Genomic DNA, 21,406 nt, shown 5'->3' on the forward strand with positions numbered 1-21,406 from the left:
CAAATGGACACTTTGTTCTGTTTTCCAAGCATTCTCCAGGTTTTCCCTGGAAATCAAGTGGCCACTTAAACCCTCCCTCTGGCCCTTGAGTTTCATGGTTCATGCGGACCCCTCACGTGCATTGTGTTCTTCATCAGGCCGCGAGCGTGGCTGTCAGGGTAACCTTTACCAAACATCTGCTGTGCATCAGGAACATGTCAGCAGCAGAGATAAGGCTTAAAATTGCCTTTAATTATTATGGTCTGTCACTAATGTAGCAAACTGTGAGACAATAAATCAGTTTCCATTGTAACAAATGCTCCTGTACAGATTAGATTATATTTATTTAAACTGACAGAGACTTTCTCGTATCATTGATGCAGCCCCATAATGGAAATTATTCACAGATCATGTTCAAACATACATTTAAAGCATTCTCCTACAAACTTAGAATATATTTTCCTTGGTAGACAAACTATGACGACAACACATCTAAATTCCAGTGGAGATGCTCTGCAGGTTTAACAGATGTAGCAAAAAAAAAAAAAAAAACACAGTGAAACTGTCCACATGTCTTTTACAGGTCATTCTCTTTTTCCTGGCAACTGCTTTTATTATTGTCACAAGAATCTTAACCTCTTGCTCGGATGTGTCACTGCGGCTTGTACATGTGCTTTTGAGCATGCGCGACCGTACGCTGGCCAACATGTGTAAACCAGCGCAGGCAGGCAGACGAAGGAAAGACAGAAAGGCACATTTCATTTATAGATTCTCTTGGAGTTTTACTGCTCTGTTTTGGAGGACTTGGAGTTCTTGTCCACGTTGTTTCACCATGACCTCACATGCACTGCAACATGTCAGCATTGAAAAGCCACTTAGCTCTAAATTCTGTCTCAAAATTTTCTTTTTATTTGATTTATTATGGTAAGGAAGGAAAAAAAATCCTCCAGAATGGTGTATTTACTCTGGTTGTCAGCATATTTTCTTCTGCTTGCAGTTGCCTACATTGTTTATATGCTTTTCCAAGTCAGTTATAGGCTATCACTATTGTTAGAGTTTAATCAAAGGCGCTACAGATACTGGAGTCAATTTGTTTTTGGATTTTATTTTAGGTGATAAAGTGTGTGACAGCCTAAATACCAGAAAGCGCCAACTAAACAGCAAGGAAACATTATCTTCAAAAATAGATATAACTGCTTCTTAGTGTTACCTTTATTTTACATCGTACCCCTTTCACACAGGAGACACCATGTCACTATATAATAAACAATGATTTGACATGTTTCTTTTACAATTTCTGCTCTTAAAAGCTAGAAAAAAAGTGATTTTGGTTGCTAGGATTAGCAGCGTGGCAGCGTGGTGTTGCCTTTAAAGGCAACACCACGCTGTAGCCACATGCTGCTCTCTATTTCTTATCATTATTTATTTCTTTATTTATGCCGGTACATACACGCACATGTCTTCCTCTCTGACAAAGCACAAGATGTGTTTTGCAAACACTGCAATTATTCTGTATGTGATTAATGATGCACAAGAACAGATATGAGAAGAGAGAAATCTGTATTTGCATCCTTTCATTACTAATAAGGTCCCAACTTATCAGTTTGAAATAAAATAGACATGCATTTCTTTTGAAACATAAACAGTTCGATGGTGGAGAATACACCTTAAATGTCCCACATGTGCATGTGTTTATATGTGTGTTTGTAGGAGTGTCCTGTACACTGAGAGAGAGATTCCCCGAGTACCCAGGCTGTCTGCTTAAGCATTCAGAAGCAGTCAGATCCCTCCTTCTCTTCCTGCCATAACAAGATTAATGCTCTGACCCCTTAGCTTTGACTAATCCCTCAACATTTACTGCACCACCTACACATTGTCCAAACAGAAAAAACTTAAGTAAGTCAATGCAAGAGCTTCCACTCTAACTACGCTGCATGTCCAGAGCCACAGAAGAAGGTGAGACACCTGTTGCACCATCTACAGGTGTCTCATTTTGCTTTGTCGGCCTCAGCAAACAATTTACTACTTCTTTGGTTAATCCTCAGATTTACTGAGAGGCAATCGGTTCAATAGAAGGTTCTTCAAGGGGTCCTGGTTATTTAACATGGCTAAAAGTGAGATTGTGAAGGTGAACAAGCATTTTACTTCGTTTTTAAAGTAAAAAAAAAAAGAAAAAAAGACTGAGCTTCTCAGGCACCTAATTGTAATGTTTAAACTCACATTTCATGGTTAAGGAGTTTTATCAGTGCTAAATCCAACTTGAACAAGCTCTGCTCTTTATGCTGGCAGCTGTGTTAGCTTGCTCTTGCTACTAGCGTCTACATCATACAGTCTGTGGTCTACATGCAGGGAGGATAAGATCTACAACATTGTTTGTGAAATTGTGCAATAAGGTTTTAGTTTAGGGTTATTATCTGAATCAGCCTGCTGGATGTAACTTAAAATGATCGTATAGCTTAGTTGGCTTTTTAGCTAGCTTTGGTTCACAAGTAGTTAGAATTTGGGTAATTCTAACTGAATAAAGATATAATTGCCACATGAATTGCATTCTGACCACATAAATGTCGTAAATTGAAGCATTTATAAATGAAAAAAGAAAAGACAAAACCTCTAGCGTTCACATTTCCTCTATTTAAACTACATACTAGCTCTGTGTGTTTGGATGGGAATTGTGGCTTCTTTTTTTTTTTTTTAACAAAAAGGAGGAGAATATGAGAACAATAATTTCAGTCCAAGTTAACTGATTTGTTACATGTTAAAATCTGGAGAATGACAAGGCAAAGGATTTGCATGCAGGCGAAATGACAAATCCCAAAGCAATCACCAACATTACAGAAAAAAATCATGAAACCAACCACTGTATCCAAACCTGATCAACCGCATGACCTCTGACCAGTGGGGGGGGGGGGGGGGGGAATTATTTCAGTGGGACACATCTTTATTAGGCCGCGGGATATTTACAGATAAGCATGCACTGAGGTCAACCAAGGGTAATATTTTTCAGCTTGCAACAAATGTTTGTTTCCCAGGCAGTGGATGGGCGGCTCACAGCTGGTAGTCCTGCAGTTAAGCCCAGTTATAACTGCTGACTTGTGTTTCTGAAGGATTTCATTGCACCCCTAAAAAAAAAAAGAGGAAAAAAAAAACCACACGGCTGTCTCAGCCAATCAGTGAGTCAGATTTAAAAGCTAGTCTTCGCTGTGATCTAAAATAAAGAAGTGAGAAGAGGCCGAGGTGTATCGGCACGCTGGACAGCTTGATTAAATCCCCGGAAGTCTTTCCCCATGAGAGCCATCGAGCTAAATATAGGAGCAATAGGTATCAAGCCAAAATACTTGCTTTAGGTTATATTCAGGTCAATCCTGCCTTGTAGGCTTTATGACAAGATAAAGTTGTAATGAACATGAGAAAATATATAACTTTGTTTCAGATCCTCTGAGTTCCTCAGTGTTTTCTGTGCATATGCACATCCAAAGTCTGGGTTGGGTTGTGAAGTGGCATGTAAGAATAAATACATCATCAATCTGCCACAAGCTCATATTTGGAAAATTATGCATGATTTCAGTCTCATGTCAAGTGAAATGAAAAAGAAAAGTTGGCATGCAGCAAAGGTCAGGCTGCAAAAGGAGAGCTCGGTTATTTTGCGACTGTCTATTTTTTGTCTGTTGGTCTTGGCCTACAGTGTGACTGCTGGAGGCTGTTGATGGTACAAATGACGATAGAGGCTCAGTGCGTGTGTCAGAGAGAGAAAGATGAAAGCAAGTTTTGGGAAAGTATTTTGATAAGGCTGATCATAATACACTTTTAAAAGCAGATCAAACGCAAATACTCTTGAATGAAAGCAAAATCTGACTATATTAACATAAACATTTCCACACATGTGCGTTTAAAGATCTCCAGACTGCATCCTTGAACTTGCGAAGGACATCAGCTGTCCGAGAAGCTCAAAAGCAGATGTCCTCAGGAAGGAGACTTACAACCACATAAACACATGCAAGCACGCTCATGCAGTGCACTAGAATATGCCCTGCAGTTATGTGATGCTCCACAGTGTCACAGTCCTTCTTCAGTGCAAATATTCAGCATTAAAAAACAAGAAAAAAAAAAAATTAGGTCAATGTTGCTTAAAATAAGATAAATTATCTGCCAATAAGAACAAGAAATTTGGCTTGTCAAGACTTCGCAAAAGAAGTAAAAATACTCTTAAAACAAGAGGAATTGTCCGGCATAAAAACTAAGAATTATCTTACCTTATATAGGCATATGTGTACTCAATTTAAGAGTTTTAATCTTACTTAGATTTCAGTTTTTGCAGTGTTGCACATACGCAGCAGCTCACAACAGAAACACAAACATACCCCGCTTTCCTTACAGTTACCCTGAGTTACCACCAGCCTGAGCTCTTCTGCACACAAGCACACACATGCAGGCCATTGTTACCTCACTGACTACTCATTCTAACTATTTATATAATTTAATGTTTCCTCTCAGTTTTTATTTCTTGAGTCATGTCTGGCTTCACATTTAACAGTTTTAGCTGTTGTTTGAAGGCTTTATGTTCACTACCAATCATGCAGATCATTCCAACTGGTCCTCCTTTAACACCATCTTTCCTCTTGTAATCCACTTTTGTGTCACAATTACTATATGTCCATTATATTAGTGCATCCTGAATAGGAAAGACCTGATTTTGTCTGCGTTGTGCAGTCAGACATAAAAGCAGATTGTGGGAAGAATCGGTAGTGTTGAACCCTGCATACAAATCTGCACGTGTGAAACAAGTACCCACTTTTTTCCCTTGCTCTTCCCCCACTCTTTGTCATTTGACCTTCCTTGCGTACTGCCTTTCTGTTCCTCACTTCTCACGCTCAGCACCGGTGTCGTTGTTAACTAATTGGATTTAATGGACAAAAGAAAAAAGGCAGACAGTGAGTATTGATAGTTAGAACAAAAGATAATAATACTGAATCGCACTTTTAAATTGGTTTAAATCACTGAAGTAGTTAAACTCTTTGGTTGATCTTATGACAAAACAGTCCCATAAATCACATTTAGATTAAAAGTAGACGAGTCAAAAAGGCAAACAGTGTAAACAGGGTGAAACCTGAGCAGAATAAACAGAGAGGATACTGGAGGATATGTGCTGCTTGCTGAGTGGATTAACGGAGTGAAATCTCCCTGTGACTCATTCTTTACTTGCCTGTTATTACACACCTCCCCTGCGAGTTTGCATGGTGTTTCTCTCTGATACAACTGGCACATGTGATATATGACATAAGCCACCGTTAAAGAGTGAGTTAGGTGCATTTGCAGGCCGAGATCATATTAAACAATTTCCTTGGGTTTATGTTGGCCCTGAGCTTGGGTACTTGTAGCTGCTGATGCTACAGATGACGCCAGACGTCTGATTTAGTTACTACGGTGTTTGAAAGAGAGCGTAAACTACCATTCAAAGTTTATAATTAAGAAAAAAAACCTAAAAGTATCCATATCCTGATTATGTACTTTAATTTAGTTGTACATGAGTTTATAATGACAATAAACTATCTGAATTACAAAGTATGTCACATCTATAACATTGGGTCTGTACTGGACCACTAGAAGTAGAAGTACCCACAAGTAGGAAAGGCAAAGTCAGCCAAATTGATTTAAAAACAGAACTCTGTTGCCATGGCATCACTTTGCATATTCGCCTTCGCCTCACCTGTATGGGAGCGGCCCTCGGCGCTATGACGTAACATCCAGAGCTGCTGGCCCGCTTCTACCGCTCTGTCTGGCAGGTGCATTTCCTCCCAGCTTTGTTTTTCCCTTGTGTTCCTTCCTTAAGTGATTTACCATTTTCCCTGGAAGCCATTCCTCTCTCCGTCTCTTTCCACACATCCCCTAAACCCATCATCTCCACAACCCCACAGCTGGAGAAAATGCCAAGTGTGTGTTCTGCATGTTCAGCTTGTGGCAACTGTGGTGTTTTATTGCATTATCTAATAGTTTCAAAATGACTAAAACAGACCACTCAGAGGTTGTTTTCCTCAGTGCGCTCAGGTGCATATATGAACAAGCTCTGACAAAAACAGCTCTGACACCAGGGTAAAGAAACGTCTACATGCACTTATCCAGTGGTATTTCTCCCACTTTCTTCCAGTAAGCCCAAAGCTTTGGAGAGCAAACCACAAACAGCAGCATGTTGTGCCACAATGCAACAGTTGGGCTTCTCATGTTTGTCAGCATACGGAGAGCCCGGGGAAAACCCTGCCACATCCACAGAGAGCACCCACCACACCACATCAACCGATCAATAGACCGAGGAAAGAGAAACACATGGAAGGAAGGCACAGCAGGAAGCTTTTTAATTCTGTAACACACAGATATAAATGTTGTAGGACAAGAAAGGAATAAGTTTTAGGTACATAATATGTATAATTACAATTTCATCTGTTGTTTCAGCTCAGAGCTGTGGACAGCTGTAGATTCCAGCCAAATGGTGACATTCGATTAACAGGTAAAGGCTAGTCTACAGCTTTGTAGCCTTGGCTTTCCTTTTACTGACATCAGAAATGGACTAGAGACCAAGATGTTTCTTTTCATTTATTTTTACCACCCCACTTTAAACTCAGATCCAACTTTTAAATTTCATGACTTTTTCTTAAACAGACTTCTGTTAAGTTCAAACTAAATTATTTTACATTCCCAATTTCTGCATCATAGTAAATAATTTCTTCCTTATTTTAAAATAAACAAAATCAGCGTTTTTAACCCATTATGACTCGAAGCTTCATAAGGGAGCCCTCTAGAAAGCATCTGGGAAAGGTCTATGTGTCTTTAACTGGGCTAATGTTAGCTAATGTGCTAATGTTTATCTTGTCGTGGGCTCGAAGCCAACGTGTTTACCAGAAACTCAAAGTATACTCATGGCCTAATCATATAGACTGCTCAGAAATGTTGGTGTAAATTGTTCCTACCGTGTGTACTCATAAATCAAACAATGTTACAGATGAATATAAATAATGAATGAATGATGTTTAGAAATAATCCAGCTGTAAATAATCCAGACATCATCCCCCTTCAATACAGCTGCCTTACAAAATGTAGTCATCTACATTTTTAAGCCTGGATTATGAAACAGCTACATATTGGAGATGAGGGCAAATGTTCCTTCTTTGCAGTTTTTTGCGGCGCCTCAGCTGGTCTATTCTTCGAGATGAATGCAATCTGCTAATGAACTGTAAAACAAGCGAGAGCAGCTACTGCTTTTTGGTGGGCTTCTCTACAGCAGCGACTGCTGTGAAGTCATGTCAGCACTTCCACACCTCCATCCCTAATGCCTCATCAGCCCATCGCTCCATCTATCTCAGCAGTAACTAAAGCATGACCCATGTGGGCACTCTTTGGGGTCTTAGCTGCTGGTGAGGGTAGATGGAAAACTGTGTTTCTCAAATTCCTTCTGTCTCTGTGAAACAGATAAAATAGGAGGTGTGGGGTGTTTTCTATAACTAAGGTATAGACATAAGCATGACTGCAAAAATAAAACGTGGAAACATAAACATACAGTTGCACGGATGGCATCGTGGCTATGCAGAGATAAAACAGACTGACTGACGGGTCTAAACCTGTCAAACACCGTGCAAACAGTGAAATAATCCTGTTGACTCAGGAGTCATCAGAAAGTTCTCAAGATCCACTTCTGAGAGCGAAGGCCACTAAGAACACAGACTCACAAAAACAGAAAGAAATGCTATCAGCAGGAAAATGGATCTTTCTGGAAACCATTCAGAAGATGGTGGGAGGTATTAATTGGGACAAATGGACAATGTAAAGCACAAAATGATGCCAGATTAAAAGGTACTTTGAGCATGTTGACTAAAGTCAGCAAATATATTAGAGGGCAGCGTGCCAGCCAAATCGTCTGACATGTGCAGTCCTTGAGCTACAAAACAGCAGATGTCCTGTTCCACTGCTTCCTCCCAGCTTACCCATTACTAAGCATTATCTCCCTGTCACACCAAGTCATTGCCAGCTTTTATCTCCCACCCCAGGGGGACACCAGCACAGTAAAACACTGTCAGAACCGGTCTCAGTCATTTCAATCTGCAGCATCTCAAGTCACTGCTGTCACTTCCACTGTGGTCCCCTCGTAAAGCTCTACTAATCAGTGACTTTGCTCCTCCAACACTGGAGACCACCCTGTCAGTAAGCCCTTATTTACCAAGATTTTGATTTGTGTGACTCTCACCTATACTGTCAAATCCTCCAAATATTCCTGTGTTACAGTGTTTATATTAAGTCAGTAAAAAGTTAGAGGCTTATTTTCACCTTTTCATCAAGTCAAAGCAGGATAAGAACATAACGCTTAAACACAAATGAATGGAGGAGGTTGAACAGAGGAGTTGTGATGACAGGTGTGTGTAGGAACGAGGAACTCTGTTATGAACCAGAAAGTTACGGATAAGTTGAAGCGATATGGTCAGACGCCCCAACAATCTCTGACTTTGAGTTTTCAACAAGCTGCTGGTGTGTTATGTAACAGTAGAACCAGGAAAATCAAAGCAAAGTCCAACTCTACTCCAGCTTTACCCTTGCCCACCCCCCACCTTTCCTTTACAATCCTGCAGGGGGTGATTAGAGTCAGATAATTAGGGAACAGAAATCTAAGAATCTGAGCCAAATTTAATGGAAAAAAAAAAAGGGCTGAATTCCAGAGCACAGTGCCAAGGGATTGAACTGGCTCCAAAACACATGCAAGGTCTTTTGTTCTGCACTCTTACTCTTTTGTTTCACCCGCTGTACCTCTCATTACAGGGAGCTTTACCTGTCAGATTGCATCCCCTCTTCTTATTTTATTACTTGAATTAAAGCATATCCCTTCATGTCAGGATGGGCTGGGAAATGAGGCCACATGGGAAAGAAAAGCTTGGGAATCTGGAAACATTCTGTCACACAGGGCTCTCTTTAATTAATGTACAAATGAAGAAATGTGTAAATGTAACCAATAAAGCTCAGCATGTTCTCCTTAAATTTACTGAACACATTTAGTGGAAACTGAAATATTTCCATTTAGTCCAATTTTCCTGAAATGTGTTGACAATTTCGATGTCATTGTCAGATCTGCCTGATTATTTTGTGAGGCCATGGAACAAAAATTAAATGCAAATATTCTGCAGGTCTGGTAGCCTTAAATAAATTGTTTAGATGTGTGGATCATGTTTTTTTATTTTTTATTTTAATAGTTATTGCATAAGAAATGAAGACAATAAAGACATGCATTTAGATACTGTAATCCAAATTCAGTATAATTATTTAGAATTTATTTGTTATGATTATGTATTACTTTTTTTTTTCAGAAGAAAAAAATAGCAAAAGTAGTAAGCTTTGCAAAAATATAAAAGGTAGACATATAAAAAACAAGTAACTTTCCTTTTGTGCCATTGTCATTACAACAGGTGGAAAAAGTGCTGAAATATTGCAATGAAGTGAAAGTATCTTTACTTTGATTCATTCTACTCAAAGAAAAGGAAAAAAAAGTGCTTAATTTAAAATGTACTTTTAGTAAAATTTACTTAGTTACTTTCAATTATCTGATGTAAACAAATGATGAGTCATAAATCAAATCCAACACCATTTTTAATAACCTTTAAAACAGTTTATCAGTGAGAATTCTGCAAGAACAAACCCGTGCACGTAGTGCACGTCCGCGTATTTTCCTTTCAGTGGTCGTTGAACGAGACTAAAGTAGATTAGTAGCGAAGATGGACAATCTGTAACGTTCGGCTTAATGCCTCTTCAGGCTGATGCTTTTTCCCTGCATTTAATATTTCACTCAGTCATGTGGAGGTTTCCAGTGTAGTGAAGTATATAATACTTGGGTCAAAACGTACTTGAGTAAAAGTAAAATAACCCATTTTAAAATCTGCTTAAAAAATTGGAAAATACAGAAACTGCTCAATTACAGTGAAGTGAGTAAATGTAATTCGTTACTTTCCACCTCTCATCATTGTGTTATCAGAGTCAACTGAAAAGAACGCAGTCTCTTCTTTAACTTAGCGAGTAAATACTGTTACTCTCCCCTGAACATATACTGTAACTCATCGAAAGGCATTTAGCTGAGGAGAAAAGTGCTGGATGATCAACCAGCTTTTATTCCTGTTATGATGTGAATTTGTCCCATAACATAACACCAGTTGTAATTATCATAAACATAACATGTTGTGGCTGAAGACTATTTAAATGGGGACCTTTTTTACTGCTGCACCACTAAACAGAACTGATTTTTGTTGATGTTGAGCAGCTAAAATCCAATATATTGTCTGGAGATAGTTAGGTTTCAAAAGGTTTGAGATGAGCCCAAAAAAAAAAAACTATTCACTGCAAATGCTGCTGAGCTACAGCTCAGAGCAGCAGCACGAACAAGTTGCTGCACTATATTATAAAAGATCAACACCCAAAGACAAGAGAACCGGCTGTTCAATAACTGCAGTAACTTTTCACTGAATCAATTCATATCTGGTTAATACAGAGTCATTTATGGAAAAACAACACTTAAATATGTAGAGGATACTATTCTAATCCAATGCTATAGATATAGCTGGGTGGACTGAGATAACCAACATCACAATCCATAAAACCAAAGACATGTTTCTGCTAAATACTGGCTGAATTGACCTATCAGGGGCTTTGATCAAGACAAGAGAACCGGCTGTTCGATAACTGCAGTAACTTTTCACTGAATCAGTTCATATCTGGTTAATACAGAGTAATTCATGGAAAAACAATGCTTAAATATGCAGAAAACACATTTAACATTTCATTTGTAATCATACTGCCTGTACTAAAGGAAATATATATTCTATGTAAACTTGCTACCAAGAAAAGCTATGCTTTGCAGCATGAACTGATTGCATGCTGTTGCTTCAGATGACCATGAATTCAGTTACGCAGAAAATTCATGTCAATCAGGCTTAAAGTACACGTTCAACCCTAATTTCCAGCAGTGTTCTACACTGCACCTACTGGAACACTCCAGTAGGTGCAGTTTTACCAATCTTGGACAAACTAACGCTGGTTTGGCTTCTTTACTAAACACATTTCACTTTTTTTTTTCTGGAACCTGATTTTAATTAAGACTTTATCTGAAGCCCTCTGGTACTTTTTTTTTTTTTAAATGTCCCTCATGAGGAATTTTTTTCCATTCATGAAAACTTCATGAGGACTGTGTTTTTATTCCAGACTTCATAAAGACCTCCAGCAGATCGGTTTGCCCTTCACGCACTGAAACATCCTGCATTTACTGCCACATAAAAGCAGGAAATCATTTCACATCAAACAATTGTTTTGCTTTTTAGATGTAATGAGCATTAACACCTCTGGGTGCCACTGATGCTGCTTCATGAAACTATTTCCATTCTTCTGGTACCAAATGTTTTGTTGTCCCGACTTTAAAGAAATAAATACCAAACAGTGTTAAAAAAAAAAAAAAAAAAAGGTAAAGTAAAATCAAATCTTTTTCTGCATCTTTTTTCTTCACCTGTGCATCTATTTTGCAACATTTAGAAAGCCGGAGCTTCAGCACTGTGCTGCGCCTTCATTGCATGTTTCAGTGCTGTCAACACTTTCTAAAGATAACACCTCCACCTCTCTGCACCCGTCAGCCATGATGCACAGTGACTCTGCTGTGACAGAGACAACTAAAATTAAACAAGAGGTTCTGACTGGCACTGATGGACCTGCAGACCTAAGGGGACATGAGTAAATGAGATTAAATATGGGTGAAAAGGTAATAAAGGATAAAAGAAATATAAATATATTTATTAAAAAGAGACACATGGGAAAGATTATTAGTTTCACTCCACACCTTGTAAAACAAAAGCTGACACTCAGGATACTGGATACCTGCCGTGCATTTAAAAAAAAAGAAAAGAAAAAAAAGAAAAAGATAAAACCACCATTTTTCCAAGCGAGGTTCAGGCAGTGTGTGTTCATAAGACCTGGACCATTAAAAAGCCACGAGGGCCTCTGATGTCTTGCAGAGTAGAGCTTTTACCAGCAGTCAAAGGTTTGCTGACCGCACCAGCCTCTGTTCCTTTTCGTGTACAGCCGAAAAACTCATTAACTAACAAACACTGTCACACCCTCGCTCACATACACGCATCGCAGAGCTTCTTTAATCCCAAGCTGGCAAACCTGCATGTAATTTGATCTTTCCGCAGCGATGCAAAGAAATACCCAGGAGAGCTGTGTTTCTAAGAGGTGTGCTTTCTTTCTCCTTTGTTCTCACACTTAGGGCCTTGAAAAGAAAATCACCAGATAACTGAAGATCTCCCACTGATTTAACTTTAGCCCATAAGGAACCCAATGTGACATATACGATAAATCCAGTTTCTGAGACATTTGGCATCACTTTATGGTACAAATGTCGCTCCAAATCCTGTGGAACACAATAGGATTATTGTCTTCTGTTCCTTGATGGACACCAGAACGCAGAAGGCTACACTATAAAAATGTTGACATATTACATGGTAATAAATGGTAAATTTCCCTGAAAAAATGTAAGTACTTATTAAATTTACTTTGTTAAAGACACACTACAGGACTTTTTTCATTTTGCCCGTCACACGCCCGTATCAACAGCTAATTCTGCATCCATCTTGCATCCTACCTGACCTGTTAGCGCTCTACAGCCAGCAAAAGACAATCTTACAATGGCTCGTGTTTTGTCCCTTTCTCTCTTTTAATCTTGTGTTTCCTTGCTGAATCAGTGTGATGTTGCGTGTTCAAAACAGTCAGCATGTTTTCTAGAGCGAAGCGAAACTCTGCTGCGGATGAAAAATTTGTATAGTGCGGTTTCTCAGCCTTCGGACGCAGAAATACACTCAATAGGTGTCGTTGCGTCATCGAACAAGTTCAGAACACAAAGTTTTAAAGTCAGATTGTTATGTAATGCGTCTAAAGGGACGAATAAACCTCATATTCAATAGATAGGATGTATCATAATTTTTTTCATAGGTCAATGCAATAAAATTCCTGATCTTTGCCTGTCAAATGGAAAACTTCATCAACATGGTAAGACTAGAAAAAAACCTCCAAGTGGTGCACATTGCCATAACAAAATGAAGAAACAAGCAGGCATCATGGCAAGATTAGGAACACATGCTCTTAACCAAACATGTAACTCCCCATCTTCTACTTATCAGCTGCTGAGAGTTTTAATTCTGCAAGAAATCTGCCTTCCTGAATGAGACAGATTTTTCATTTAGTGGAAAGTCTGCTGATCACTGCTCAGGCGATCCGAAGGCCAGGACCCAGAGGGATTAGAGGAACTCTAACGGGAAAATGAGCGGACAGCTGAAGAGACACTGACAGGGTTGTGGTTAGCAGATCTCTAGAGTGAAAGGCTCATTCTGACTCTCTTAAGCTGTTTGATTATACAGCATGTCTGTTTAATGTAGCAGAATTACTCACAGGCCCTTCAACATTGTAGCCTCACGCAAAGTTTGACTGCTGCAGAGCATCTGTGGCCATATTGAATGTATCCTGGACTCAGTGTAGTCAGCAAACTGCAGCGTTATGCTCAAGCTCTTCAAAAAGAAGATGCAGCTCATGTGGTGATGATTATGCATTTGTTTTTTGCTCTTGCTCTAAATGCAGGCCTTTTTATACATGAAGAGGGAAAGGGACAAGCCAAACTAACCAAAAGCATGGGAAGATCTGTGCTGACAGCTTGTGTGAGAAAAAAGATTTAGCTTAAACCACTTCACTGTGTTTACTCAGGCTCATTAGGGGATGACTGGAAATGGGTTCACGTGCTCACGCAAATAGTACCGTCTATGTTTGCAGCAGGTGACTGCAGGCTCAGACCACTTATCGTCCCTCTCAGAGCAGCACGCCTGTTAAAAGCCCCCCCTCACACAGGGGCAGAAGGGAGCGCACATTATTGAGAAGTAGGAGGTCAACGTGCCTTATTATCGAAAAAAAAAAGGTGCAGAATTTAGCAAGCATTCGAGAGTTTATTGTCTCCATCTGCAGAAACATAATTTTATTCTTGGTTAACGTAGATTGCAAACAACCAATATGAGATCTTGCTGCATATCAAGTTGCTTGAAAGTATGTTTATGGTGATAACTAAGAAAATAAAGCTTAAAATTGAATAGAAATTATCTATCTGCATGTTTTCTCTCATTGACTGTCAGATCCTCACTTAGCGAAACCTTTCACCTCAACACATTCTAAACCAATCAGAGGCACCGGATCGAGGATCCAGAATTAGCGCTGCTATCACTGACACAGAGAATGTTTACCACGCGGCTAACTCAGGAAGGGAACAAGAGAGAAGTGCTCACCACAAGGAACGAAAGAGAGAATGAGTTCAATTTCATGATCATAAGAAGATTGCAAAACAATCTACAATAACAGTAGCTTCTACAAAGCTTCTACAAAGCTACTGTTATTGTCTTTTTTTTTCTTTGCTCTTATTATTAACTAAATGCTAACCTCCTCTAACGTTGCCATTCATCACTTTATTTTTTTTTATCTACAAATTCAGTAACTCTGTCTGCTCTGAGCTCTGTAATGCGCCACAGTGGTGTCCTCCAGTAACAAATACAGAACACAGGAGTAAGTGAACAACTGTGTTCATGACGTAGGCGGGTACCTACAGAACCGCAACGTTTTCTGGATTCACTCGACTTAAATATTAAACCTTAAAATAATGAACCTTAAATAATCTGATTGTAATAAGGTTTTTTCTGCAGTGCAGTACAAACATATCTAATCTAAGAGTCCCAAACTGATCATCTACACGATTAGGTGCCGATGGTTGTACATCTTGTAGTGCCAAAGTTTAATGATGGTGAAAAAATGAGCTGTTTCAAGTTAAGTGTTGCTATGAGGAAAACTAGCCTGAATTTAATCAAGAGTTTTGAATGTGGTAGCTGCACTGTTTTCATTTAGTGATATTGAATGGGAACATTTTTTAGAAAAATAACTATCCTTTTTCTAACAAAAACAACATTACCTAACAAAAAAAAAAAAAAAAAACAAAAAAAAAAAAAAAACAATGCATGAGAACAAAAACTATCCTGACAAGACTATCCAATCAGATTTAATTTATATTTGCAGAAAGACCAGACAAGTTGGAAAGAGATCCAGCCTTAATCAATGTGTGTATGATTAGAAAGAGGGCACACACACACTTGCTCTAAGCCCATGAAGCCAGCACAATTAGCTCCAATGCAGTCTCATAACATTTACATGACTCATTAGTTGAATAGAAAATCAAGACACTCTTTAAACCCTGTCAAGCAACTATCACTGATGCAAACACAGCAAATTTGAAGCAGCATTTCATTGGCCAACCTGAGCTCCATGCTCCAATCTTAGCTTCAGATTAGCAGGCTGAAGCTAACGTTTTTGTCATGCGCTGTATGGATGCTTTTGCAAGGCTACATGTTAACATTACAGTTGTGCTCATATTTATTCATGCCCTTTCATTAAAGAAGGAAAAAAACAGCTGCCTGTAAAATAAGCGAAAATTGACTAAAGTAATAATGAATAAAAATTTTATGAAAATCATTACATTATTTTCTAATTCTGGTTCAATAGGAATATTTTTTTTTTAAAAAGCAAACATATAAGATAATTTATTACATATTACACCACTCATAAACTTATATTTTGTTGAACAATCCTTTAATGTTTCCGCTCCAGTCAGGTGTTTTCTGTTCCTCTCAGTCAGACTTCTGCACCTGTTGACAGGTATTTTGTCCCACTGTTCAACAGAAAAGTGCTCTAATTTGTCCAGGACCCATTTGTTTGTTTGTTTTTTTTCTTTCTCCAACTCAATTAAGCGAAAGAACAGTGTCTTATATAACTAAATTATATTTTTGCAAATTTTTAGTTATTGTTTCTTTTTTAAGTCTCCAGTTATTTGAGTGATTGTTGTAAATTCAGCCTTTTCTTTAATGAAAGGTTATGAATCCATATGAGCACAACTGTACTTATAAAAAAAAAAGTTCTATTGAGTCCAGACCATAATAGGGTAATAATGTGCTAGTTAACTTAGATGTAAATTATTACTTTGAAAATACACAGAAAACAAAACATTACCTAATACTGCTTAACCTATATATTTAATAGTCAACTAAACTAAACTATACGACTATATCAATTCATCTTCACAGCTACAACGACGAAAACAAACAGACAATTTAGCTGTAAAACTTACCTTTAAACAAATCCTTGTCAAAAATAGACATTTTTATGGCTGTTTGTAGGATAATGTCATTGTGCTAAAAGGTGTTTTGTTATTTAACTGGCTTTGGCTCTATAATATGCGTAAGTTTGCAAAGGCTTCTACTTTGCTGCTGCAGAGGAAATACATGAATTATGAACAAAAACAAGTTAAGAGCATCTCCCAGCTTTTGTACAATTATCAAACAAACAAAAACCTGGTCAAATAATTATCCACCAGAGAATTGTCAGTGATGATGAGCTAAGGAGGACAGTAACTCGAGAGAAAAATAACTCTCCATAATGGCTGTCAGTCAGTTGGATAATGGCTACACCCACTTCCCAAGTGATCTTCCCAGAAGAGTCTGACCAAGCCAAAGCAGCCAAATGCTGTTAAGCTATCAAATTACTACAAAATGGATGAGAACCTTGATGCAAAATATATTGAGAAGGTCATAAATGTGCATGTCAACTATCACAGAAGTATGTCTAGTAGCAATTAATTACAATCTCATGACGACACCAGAAGATTATATCAGAACCAAATAGTCTTTTCCGAGATATTCACTTGTAGATCCGTCTGACATGTTTCTGTGTTTTGCTGCTTGTGCTGTGCTGCAGAAGCTTTTTTTTAATATGTTCACATTTAAGGCAGATAAAAGACATACATTAAAGATATTAAAGTGGTACAAAGTAAATCTAAGAAGGAGTTACAATTATAGTATGTTTAATTACAACTGTTATAACTGCGTGATATATGTATACTGACGCAATACTTAAAATCTTGTTTTCATCATAAATCAAGTTGGATATTCATCTAAATGAATCGTCTTTAAAATGTGAAGAAAAAAAACAACAATCTGTAAAAAGATCGGTCAGCTCTGTGTTACCTGATATCTTGTTGCCTTCCCATTAAATCTCCAATCATCCTTCACTCCCCTGAAAATCTTTCACTCAGGTCTTTTTCCTTATCATGACATCGTTTTTTATTTAGAATGTACTTTGTTTTTTCACACCCTCTAACATTCAGTGATACTCACACCTCCTCAAATTATGACCTGAGAAGAGCCGAGTGTATCACACATCGAAGACTTTTTCTTTAGCTACAAGCTGAGATTTACTGTGATAACGCACACTTCTTCTTTTCACAGCCAATTTACACAATTTCATCGCCAGTAATGTTAAATTAGAAGGAATTTTACACACCAATCATTTCTGCGTCCAAGTGGGAAGTCGTAGGTCTGAAAGGTGCATCACATAGCCCTGAACTTTTGTGTGTCTTCAGACTTGTGAAAAAGAAAATGCATCATGCCTTCATTTTGGTTTTATTTATCAGCGCAAAACACAAAAACTACAACTTCAAATTAATAACAGCACATGATATATCACAGTCACTGTTTTCACTTGAGTGGAAAAGTGCTGCCCATCAAATGCTTCTCATTAAATAGTCATCAGCAAGTTTGAGTGACTTCATAAAAACAAAGGTTTTGTACATTTTTGTCGGTCGGTCGGCCAAGAGAAGCAGCTGTTGCTACCTAAAAGTGCGATAAGCCTTTTTCAAAACAACTCAGGGACCATCAGTTCAACAATAAGAAACTGTAAACATACTAAGACTTTGGCCTCAGTTAGCATGATAAATGATATAGTTAACGACAACTCAATTTTGGCTTTTTACAAATGGTTGCAGGAGGAAGTCTTTTCTTTCAAAAAGCACAGCTTAGTGGCATCTGAACAAACCAAAGCACTTCTGGCCTAATGACCAAAAGTGGAGAAGCTTGTTCATAATCCACACATAAATGTATAAATATAAATTTAAAAAAAAATAGGTTTTTGCTGGGAAGATCAAGTTTTGGCCATTCAGTTGGTCAGAAAAATGTTGGCGCCAGGTCAAATCTGGTTGCCAACCTCTGGCTTACAAGGTGAAATTTGTTTGAAATAATATTAATGTGCATCCGAACTCTGGTACGGACTGAAAAAGTGATCTCACTTCTAATTAAACTCTTATGTGGTTTGCTAGTAAGTGTGATCACAAACAGACAATCCAGTGAATCAAACAGTGAAAGTGATACAGAAAGCTTCATACCGCAAGGTGTCGCAGATCTTGCTGCCTCTGGACAGATTCTGGTGATAAATCAGGTTTTAACACCAAAGTAAAAACAGAAACCCCAAAAGTGAGTACATTTGCTGTCGCTCCAATGCTCACTTGTGGTGAACAAACTGTTTTTGGTCCTGGCCAATCAATGAGCTGGGTTTTTCTCTTGGTCAGTTTGGGGAATATTACCCGCTAGCAAGCGTAGCACTGTCCACGTGGTGGTTCATTTGAGAAAATGCAGTGTGAAAACAAATCAAACAGTATGAGGCTGCAAAAGCTGTCAGACCCACCCCCCCATTTGAACTGAACCCCCCAGACAATCCTATTGTGAAAGCTTGTGAATGTAATAAACTACAAGCTAATGGATCATCGTTCATTTTTCCACACACTCCTTCTACATTTGACTTAGTTTTTGCTAAATAATAAATAATGACACTGTATAAAATGTTTAAGAAGTTGTTGTTCATTTAACCCATTAAAGATCAACTCATTAAAAACATGGTAAGAAAAATCCAATTTTTGAAAATAAAATAAAAATAAAAAAGTTTTTGGGGGGATATTTACCATTCATTACCATATGATATATCAAAATGATTATAGTCCATTCTTCTGCCTCCTGATATTGCTTAGGAGGCAGAAGACCAGTTTCAAATTGTGTTCAACAGGATTTTACCATAAAATGATGCCAAATGTCTCAGAAACTGCATGTATAAATTATGATATGTTGGCTTTATAGGGTTATGGTTTTCTTATTTATAAAGACCTAGTCTAAACCAGGTGATTTTCTTTTAAATTACTTTATTTGCATCAGAAGGAACATATATGTTTCACATGTCAGCATAAACATGTCAAGAACTACTCACCAATGCAGGCGTGCACACGGACAGTCAACTGGGTGCGTAAAATAACACTATGCTTCTTCCCCCTAGACCTGAGGGAGTAACAAAGACAGAAGGAAATGTAATTATCATTAGAAAAAAAATAAATACATTTTTTGTTTTGTTTTGTTTTTTTTTATGTGAAAGCATGTCTCATTGACAGTTACAGCAAAACAAATTTATTAGTTTAACTTCTGAACATAAAATGCCATTTTCTAAGCATCAGTAATGTAATCTATCTTGTTTGCAACTAGATGAGAACATAAAAAAGGACTAAATAAAATAAGAAAAGAGTTTTTTTTACTGTGTTGAATAATGTGCTGAGTTAAATTTTCACCCCTATACAGATATACATCTGAGCCTTGAGGACAGACACCAGAACTGCGGCAGACACAACACACATGTACAAATATAAAAATGCCTCCACATGCCATCACGCCAATAGGCGCACATCCATACACGCCATGTTTCTAGCAGAACAACACTGAGTGCATACAAACAACAAGGTAAGGAATGATGACACTTTAAGAACAGCTGCTATTATCCTCCAATCTGCAGGGTCAAATCAGACACTTCCATCACTAACACACTGATACCATCAACATAAGCCAGGGAAATCCTGTTCTGATAACCCACACTGCTGTAAAGCACCCGTTATGAATAACAAAAACAGAAGGAAACACCCAAACATACAAGAGCTGGCCTCTTATTATTCTGTTATCAGCTTTCCTGGGAAAACAGAGCAAAATGTTGACACAAATGCTGAAAGCACAAAATCATTTTACTTCTGATAATATGTTGTGAGTGAATGGCAGCCAATGCATATACTCAGAACGTGTGTCCCAGAGAGCAACAGCATAAAAATAGAAACACATCTAAAGAATAAAACGTTTCGGATTTCTTACATTATGTTTTGAATGTCACAAATGCAGGTAAAAATGGCTCAGAGGGAGATTTATGTGAGTAAAGCTTTTGTCTTCCTGTTTTTTTTTTTTTATTCTTTCTCCTCTTTGGAGCTAAGTTGTCTGTGTCACTGGAGGACTTTGTTTACTGTCAGCTGTGGCGAGCAGTGTCCCACCACAGCTGGATTCACAACACATTTTTGATGTGTGGGAACATTCTGAGTGGAAATCACTTAACACCAGTGCTCTATTATACACAAAGCACTGGTTATTTTCAGAGAGGGGATCATTTTAGCTCAGATTCTGCTGTCATTGTTTTATTATTTGTAAATGTGTAAAAGTGTAAATGTGTCACCAACAGCTATATAAATACAGGCAGGAGGGGTGAAAGAAATAAAAAGATGTACTGGTACCAATCTGTTACAGGAGATGTCAAAAACCACCTAACTTAAAGGAATAAATAAAACATGAGGCGTGAAGCTGGTTTATCCCCTTTTGGCACTGTTATTAGTTTTCATCCAACAAATTGAAGACAATGTCAGCAAAATGGGGAAAAAATAACTTCAATCCTCAGCCTTTGTAGCATTTTAACAAAACAAAGTCAGATCCAAACCAAAAAGTGTGACCCATTTCCTGCTGTCAGTAAAGTGTGACCTTGGTAAAAGTTTTAAAATGAGACACAGACTGGTGCAATCAAACCAGTTCATCAAGCTCTCATGACTTCAGGAGCACAGACCATTATTCACCTGTCCGTCATCTGTCGCAATGCTTACCAAGGACGCAAGATACACAGACTCACAAACAAATAAATGTTCACATGGAAACAAGCACACATACAAATAGACATGGAAAAACAGCTTGTCTCTGTGGGTCTAACAACATACCCCCAGTCCCAAACAGAGCAACAAACCACAACTCTCCACAAACACACATATTAATGCAAGCAGCCAGCTGCCTTCTCTGTGAACTTCTCAGAGCGCCACATGAACATGCTTTGTATGTCCACAGGACATTAACAAAACAGGGTGCATTTATTGTAACACTAATTTGTTGTGCTAATTACCTTAAGTTAAAACACCTGAGCATAGCAGCATAATTAGTTACATCAACAATTAGCCTGCCTGTTTATCAAGATGCTAACCTGTTTTGCTAATTAGCTTAAGTTTAAACACCTTAGCTGCTAGCATTAGCGGTTCATTGTTAGACTGCAGGATTTATATAGAGGTTAACTAACAAACATAATTAGTAACATAAACAATTAGTTCACCAGTTTATTGAGATGCTAACCTGTTTTGCTAATAAGCTAATTAGCTGAAGTAAAAACACCTTAGCTCCTA

The 21,406-nt window shown here is 38.0% G+C and overlaps 1 protein-coding gene across 2 annotated transcripts in view; it reads right to left on the reverse strand.

Moving 5' to 3' along the window:
* Positions 1 to 21,406, reverse strand: part of fhod3a (formin homology 2 domain containing 3a) — a 58,496-nt gene that overhangs the window by 29,464 nt on the left and 7,626 nt on the right. For both annotated transcript variants that reach the window (XM_079259007.1, XM_079259006.1), the window contains exon 3: positions 19,153 to 19,220. In XM_079259007.1, the coding sequence (XP_079115133.1) occupies positions 19,153 to 19,220 (68 nt within the window). The remainder of the gene's footprint in view (positions 1 to 19,152; positions 19,221 to 21,406) is intronic.

Source organism: Telmatherina bonti, assembly GCF_933228915.1.
Source record: "Telmatherina bonti genome assembly, chromosome: 19".
Lineage (NCBI taxonomy): Eukaryota > Metazoa > Chordata > Actinopteri > Atheriniformes > Telmatherinidae > Telmatherina > Telmatherina bonti.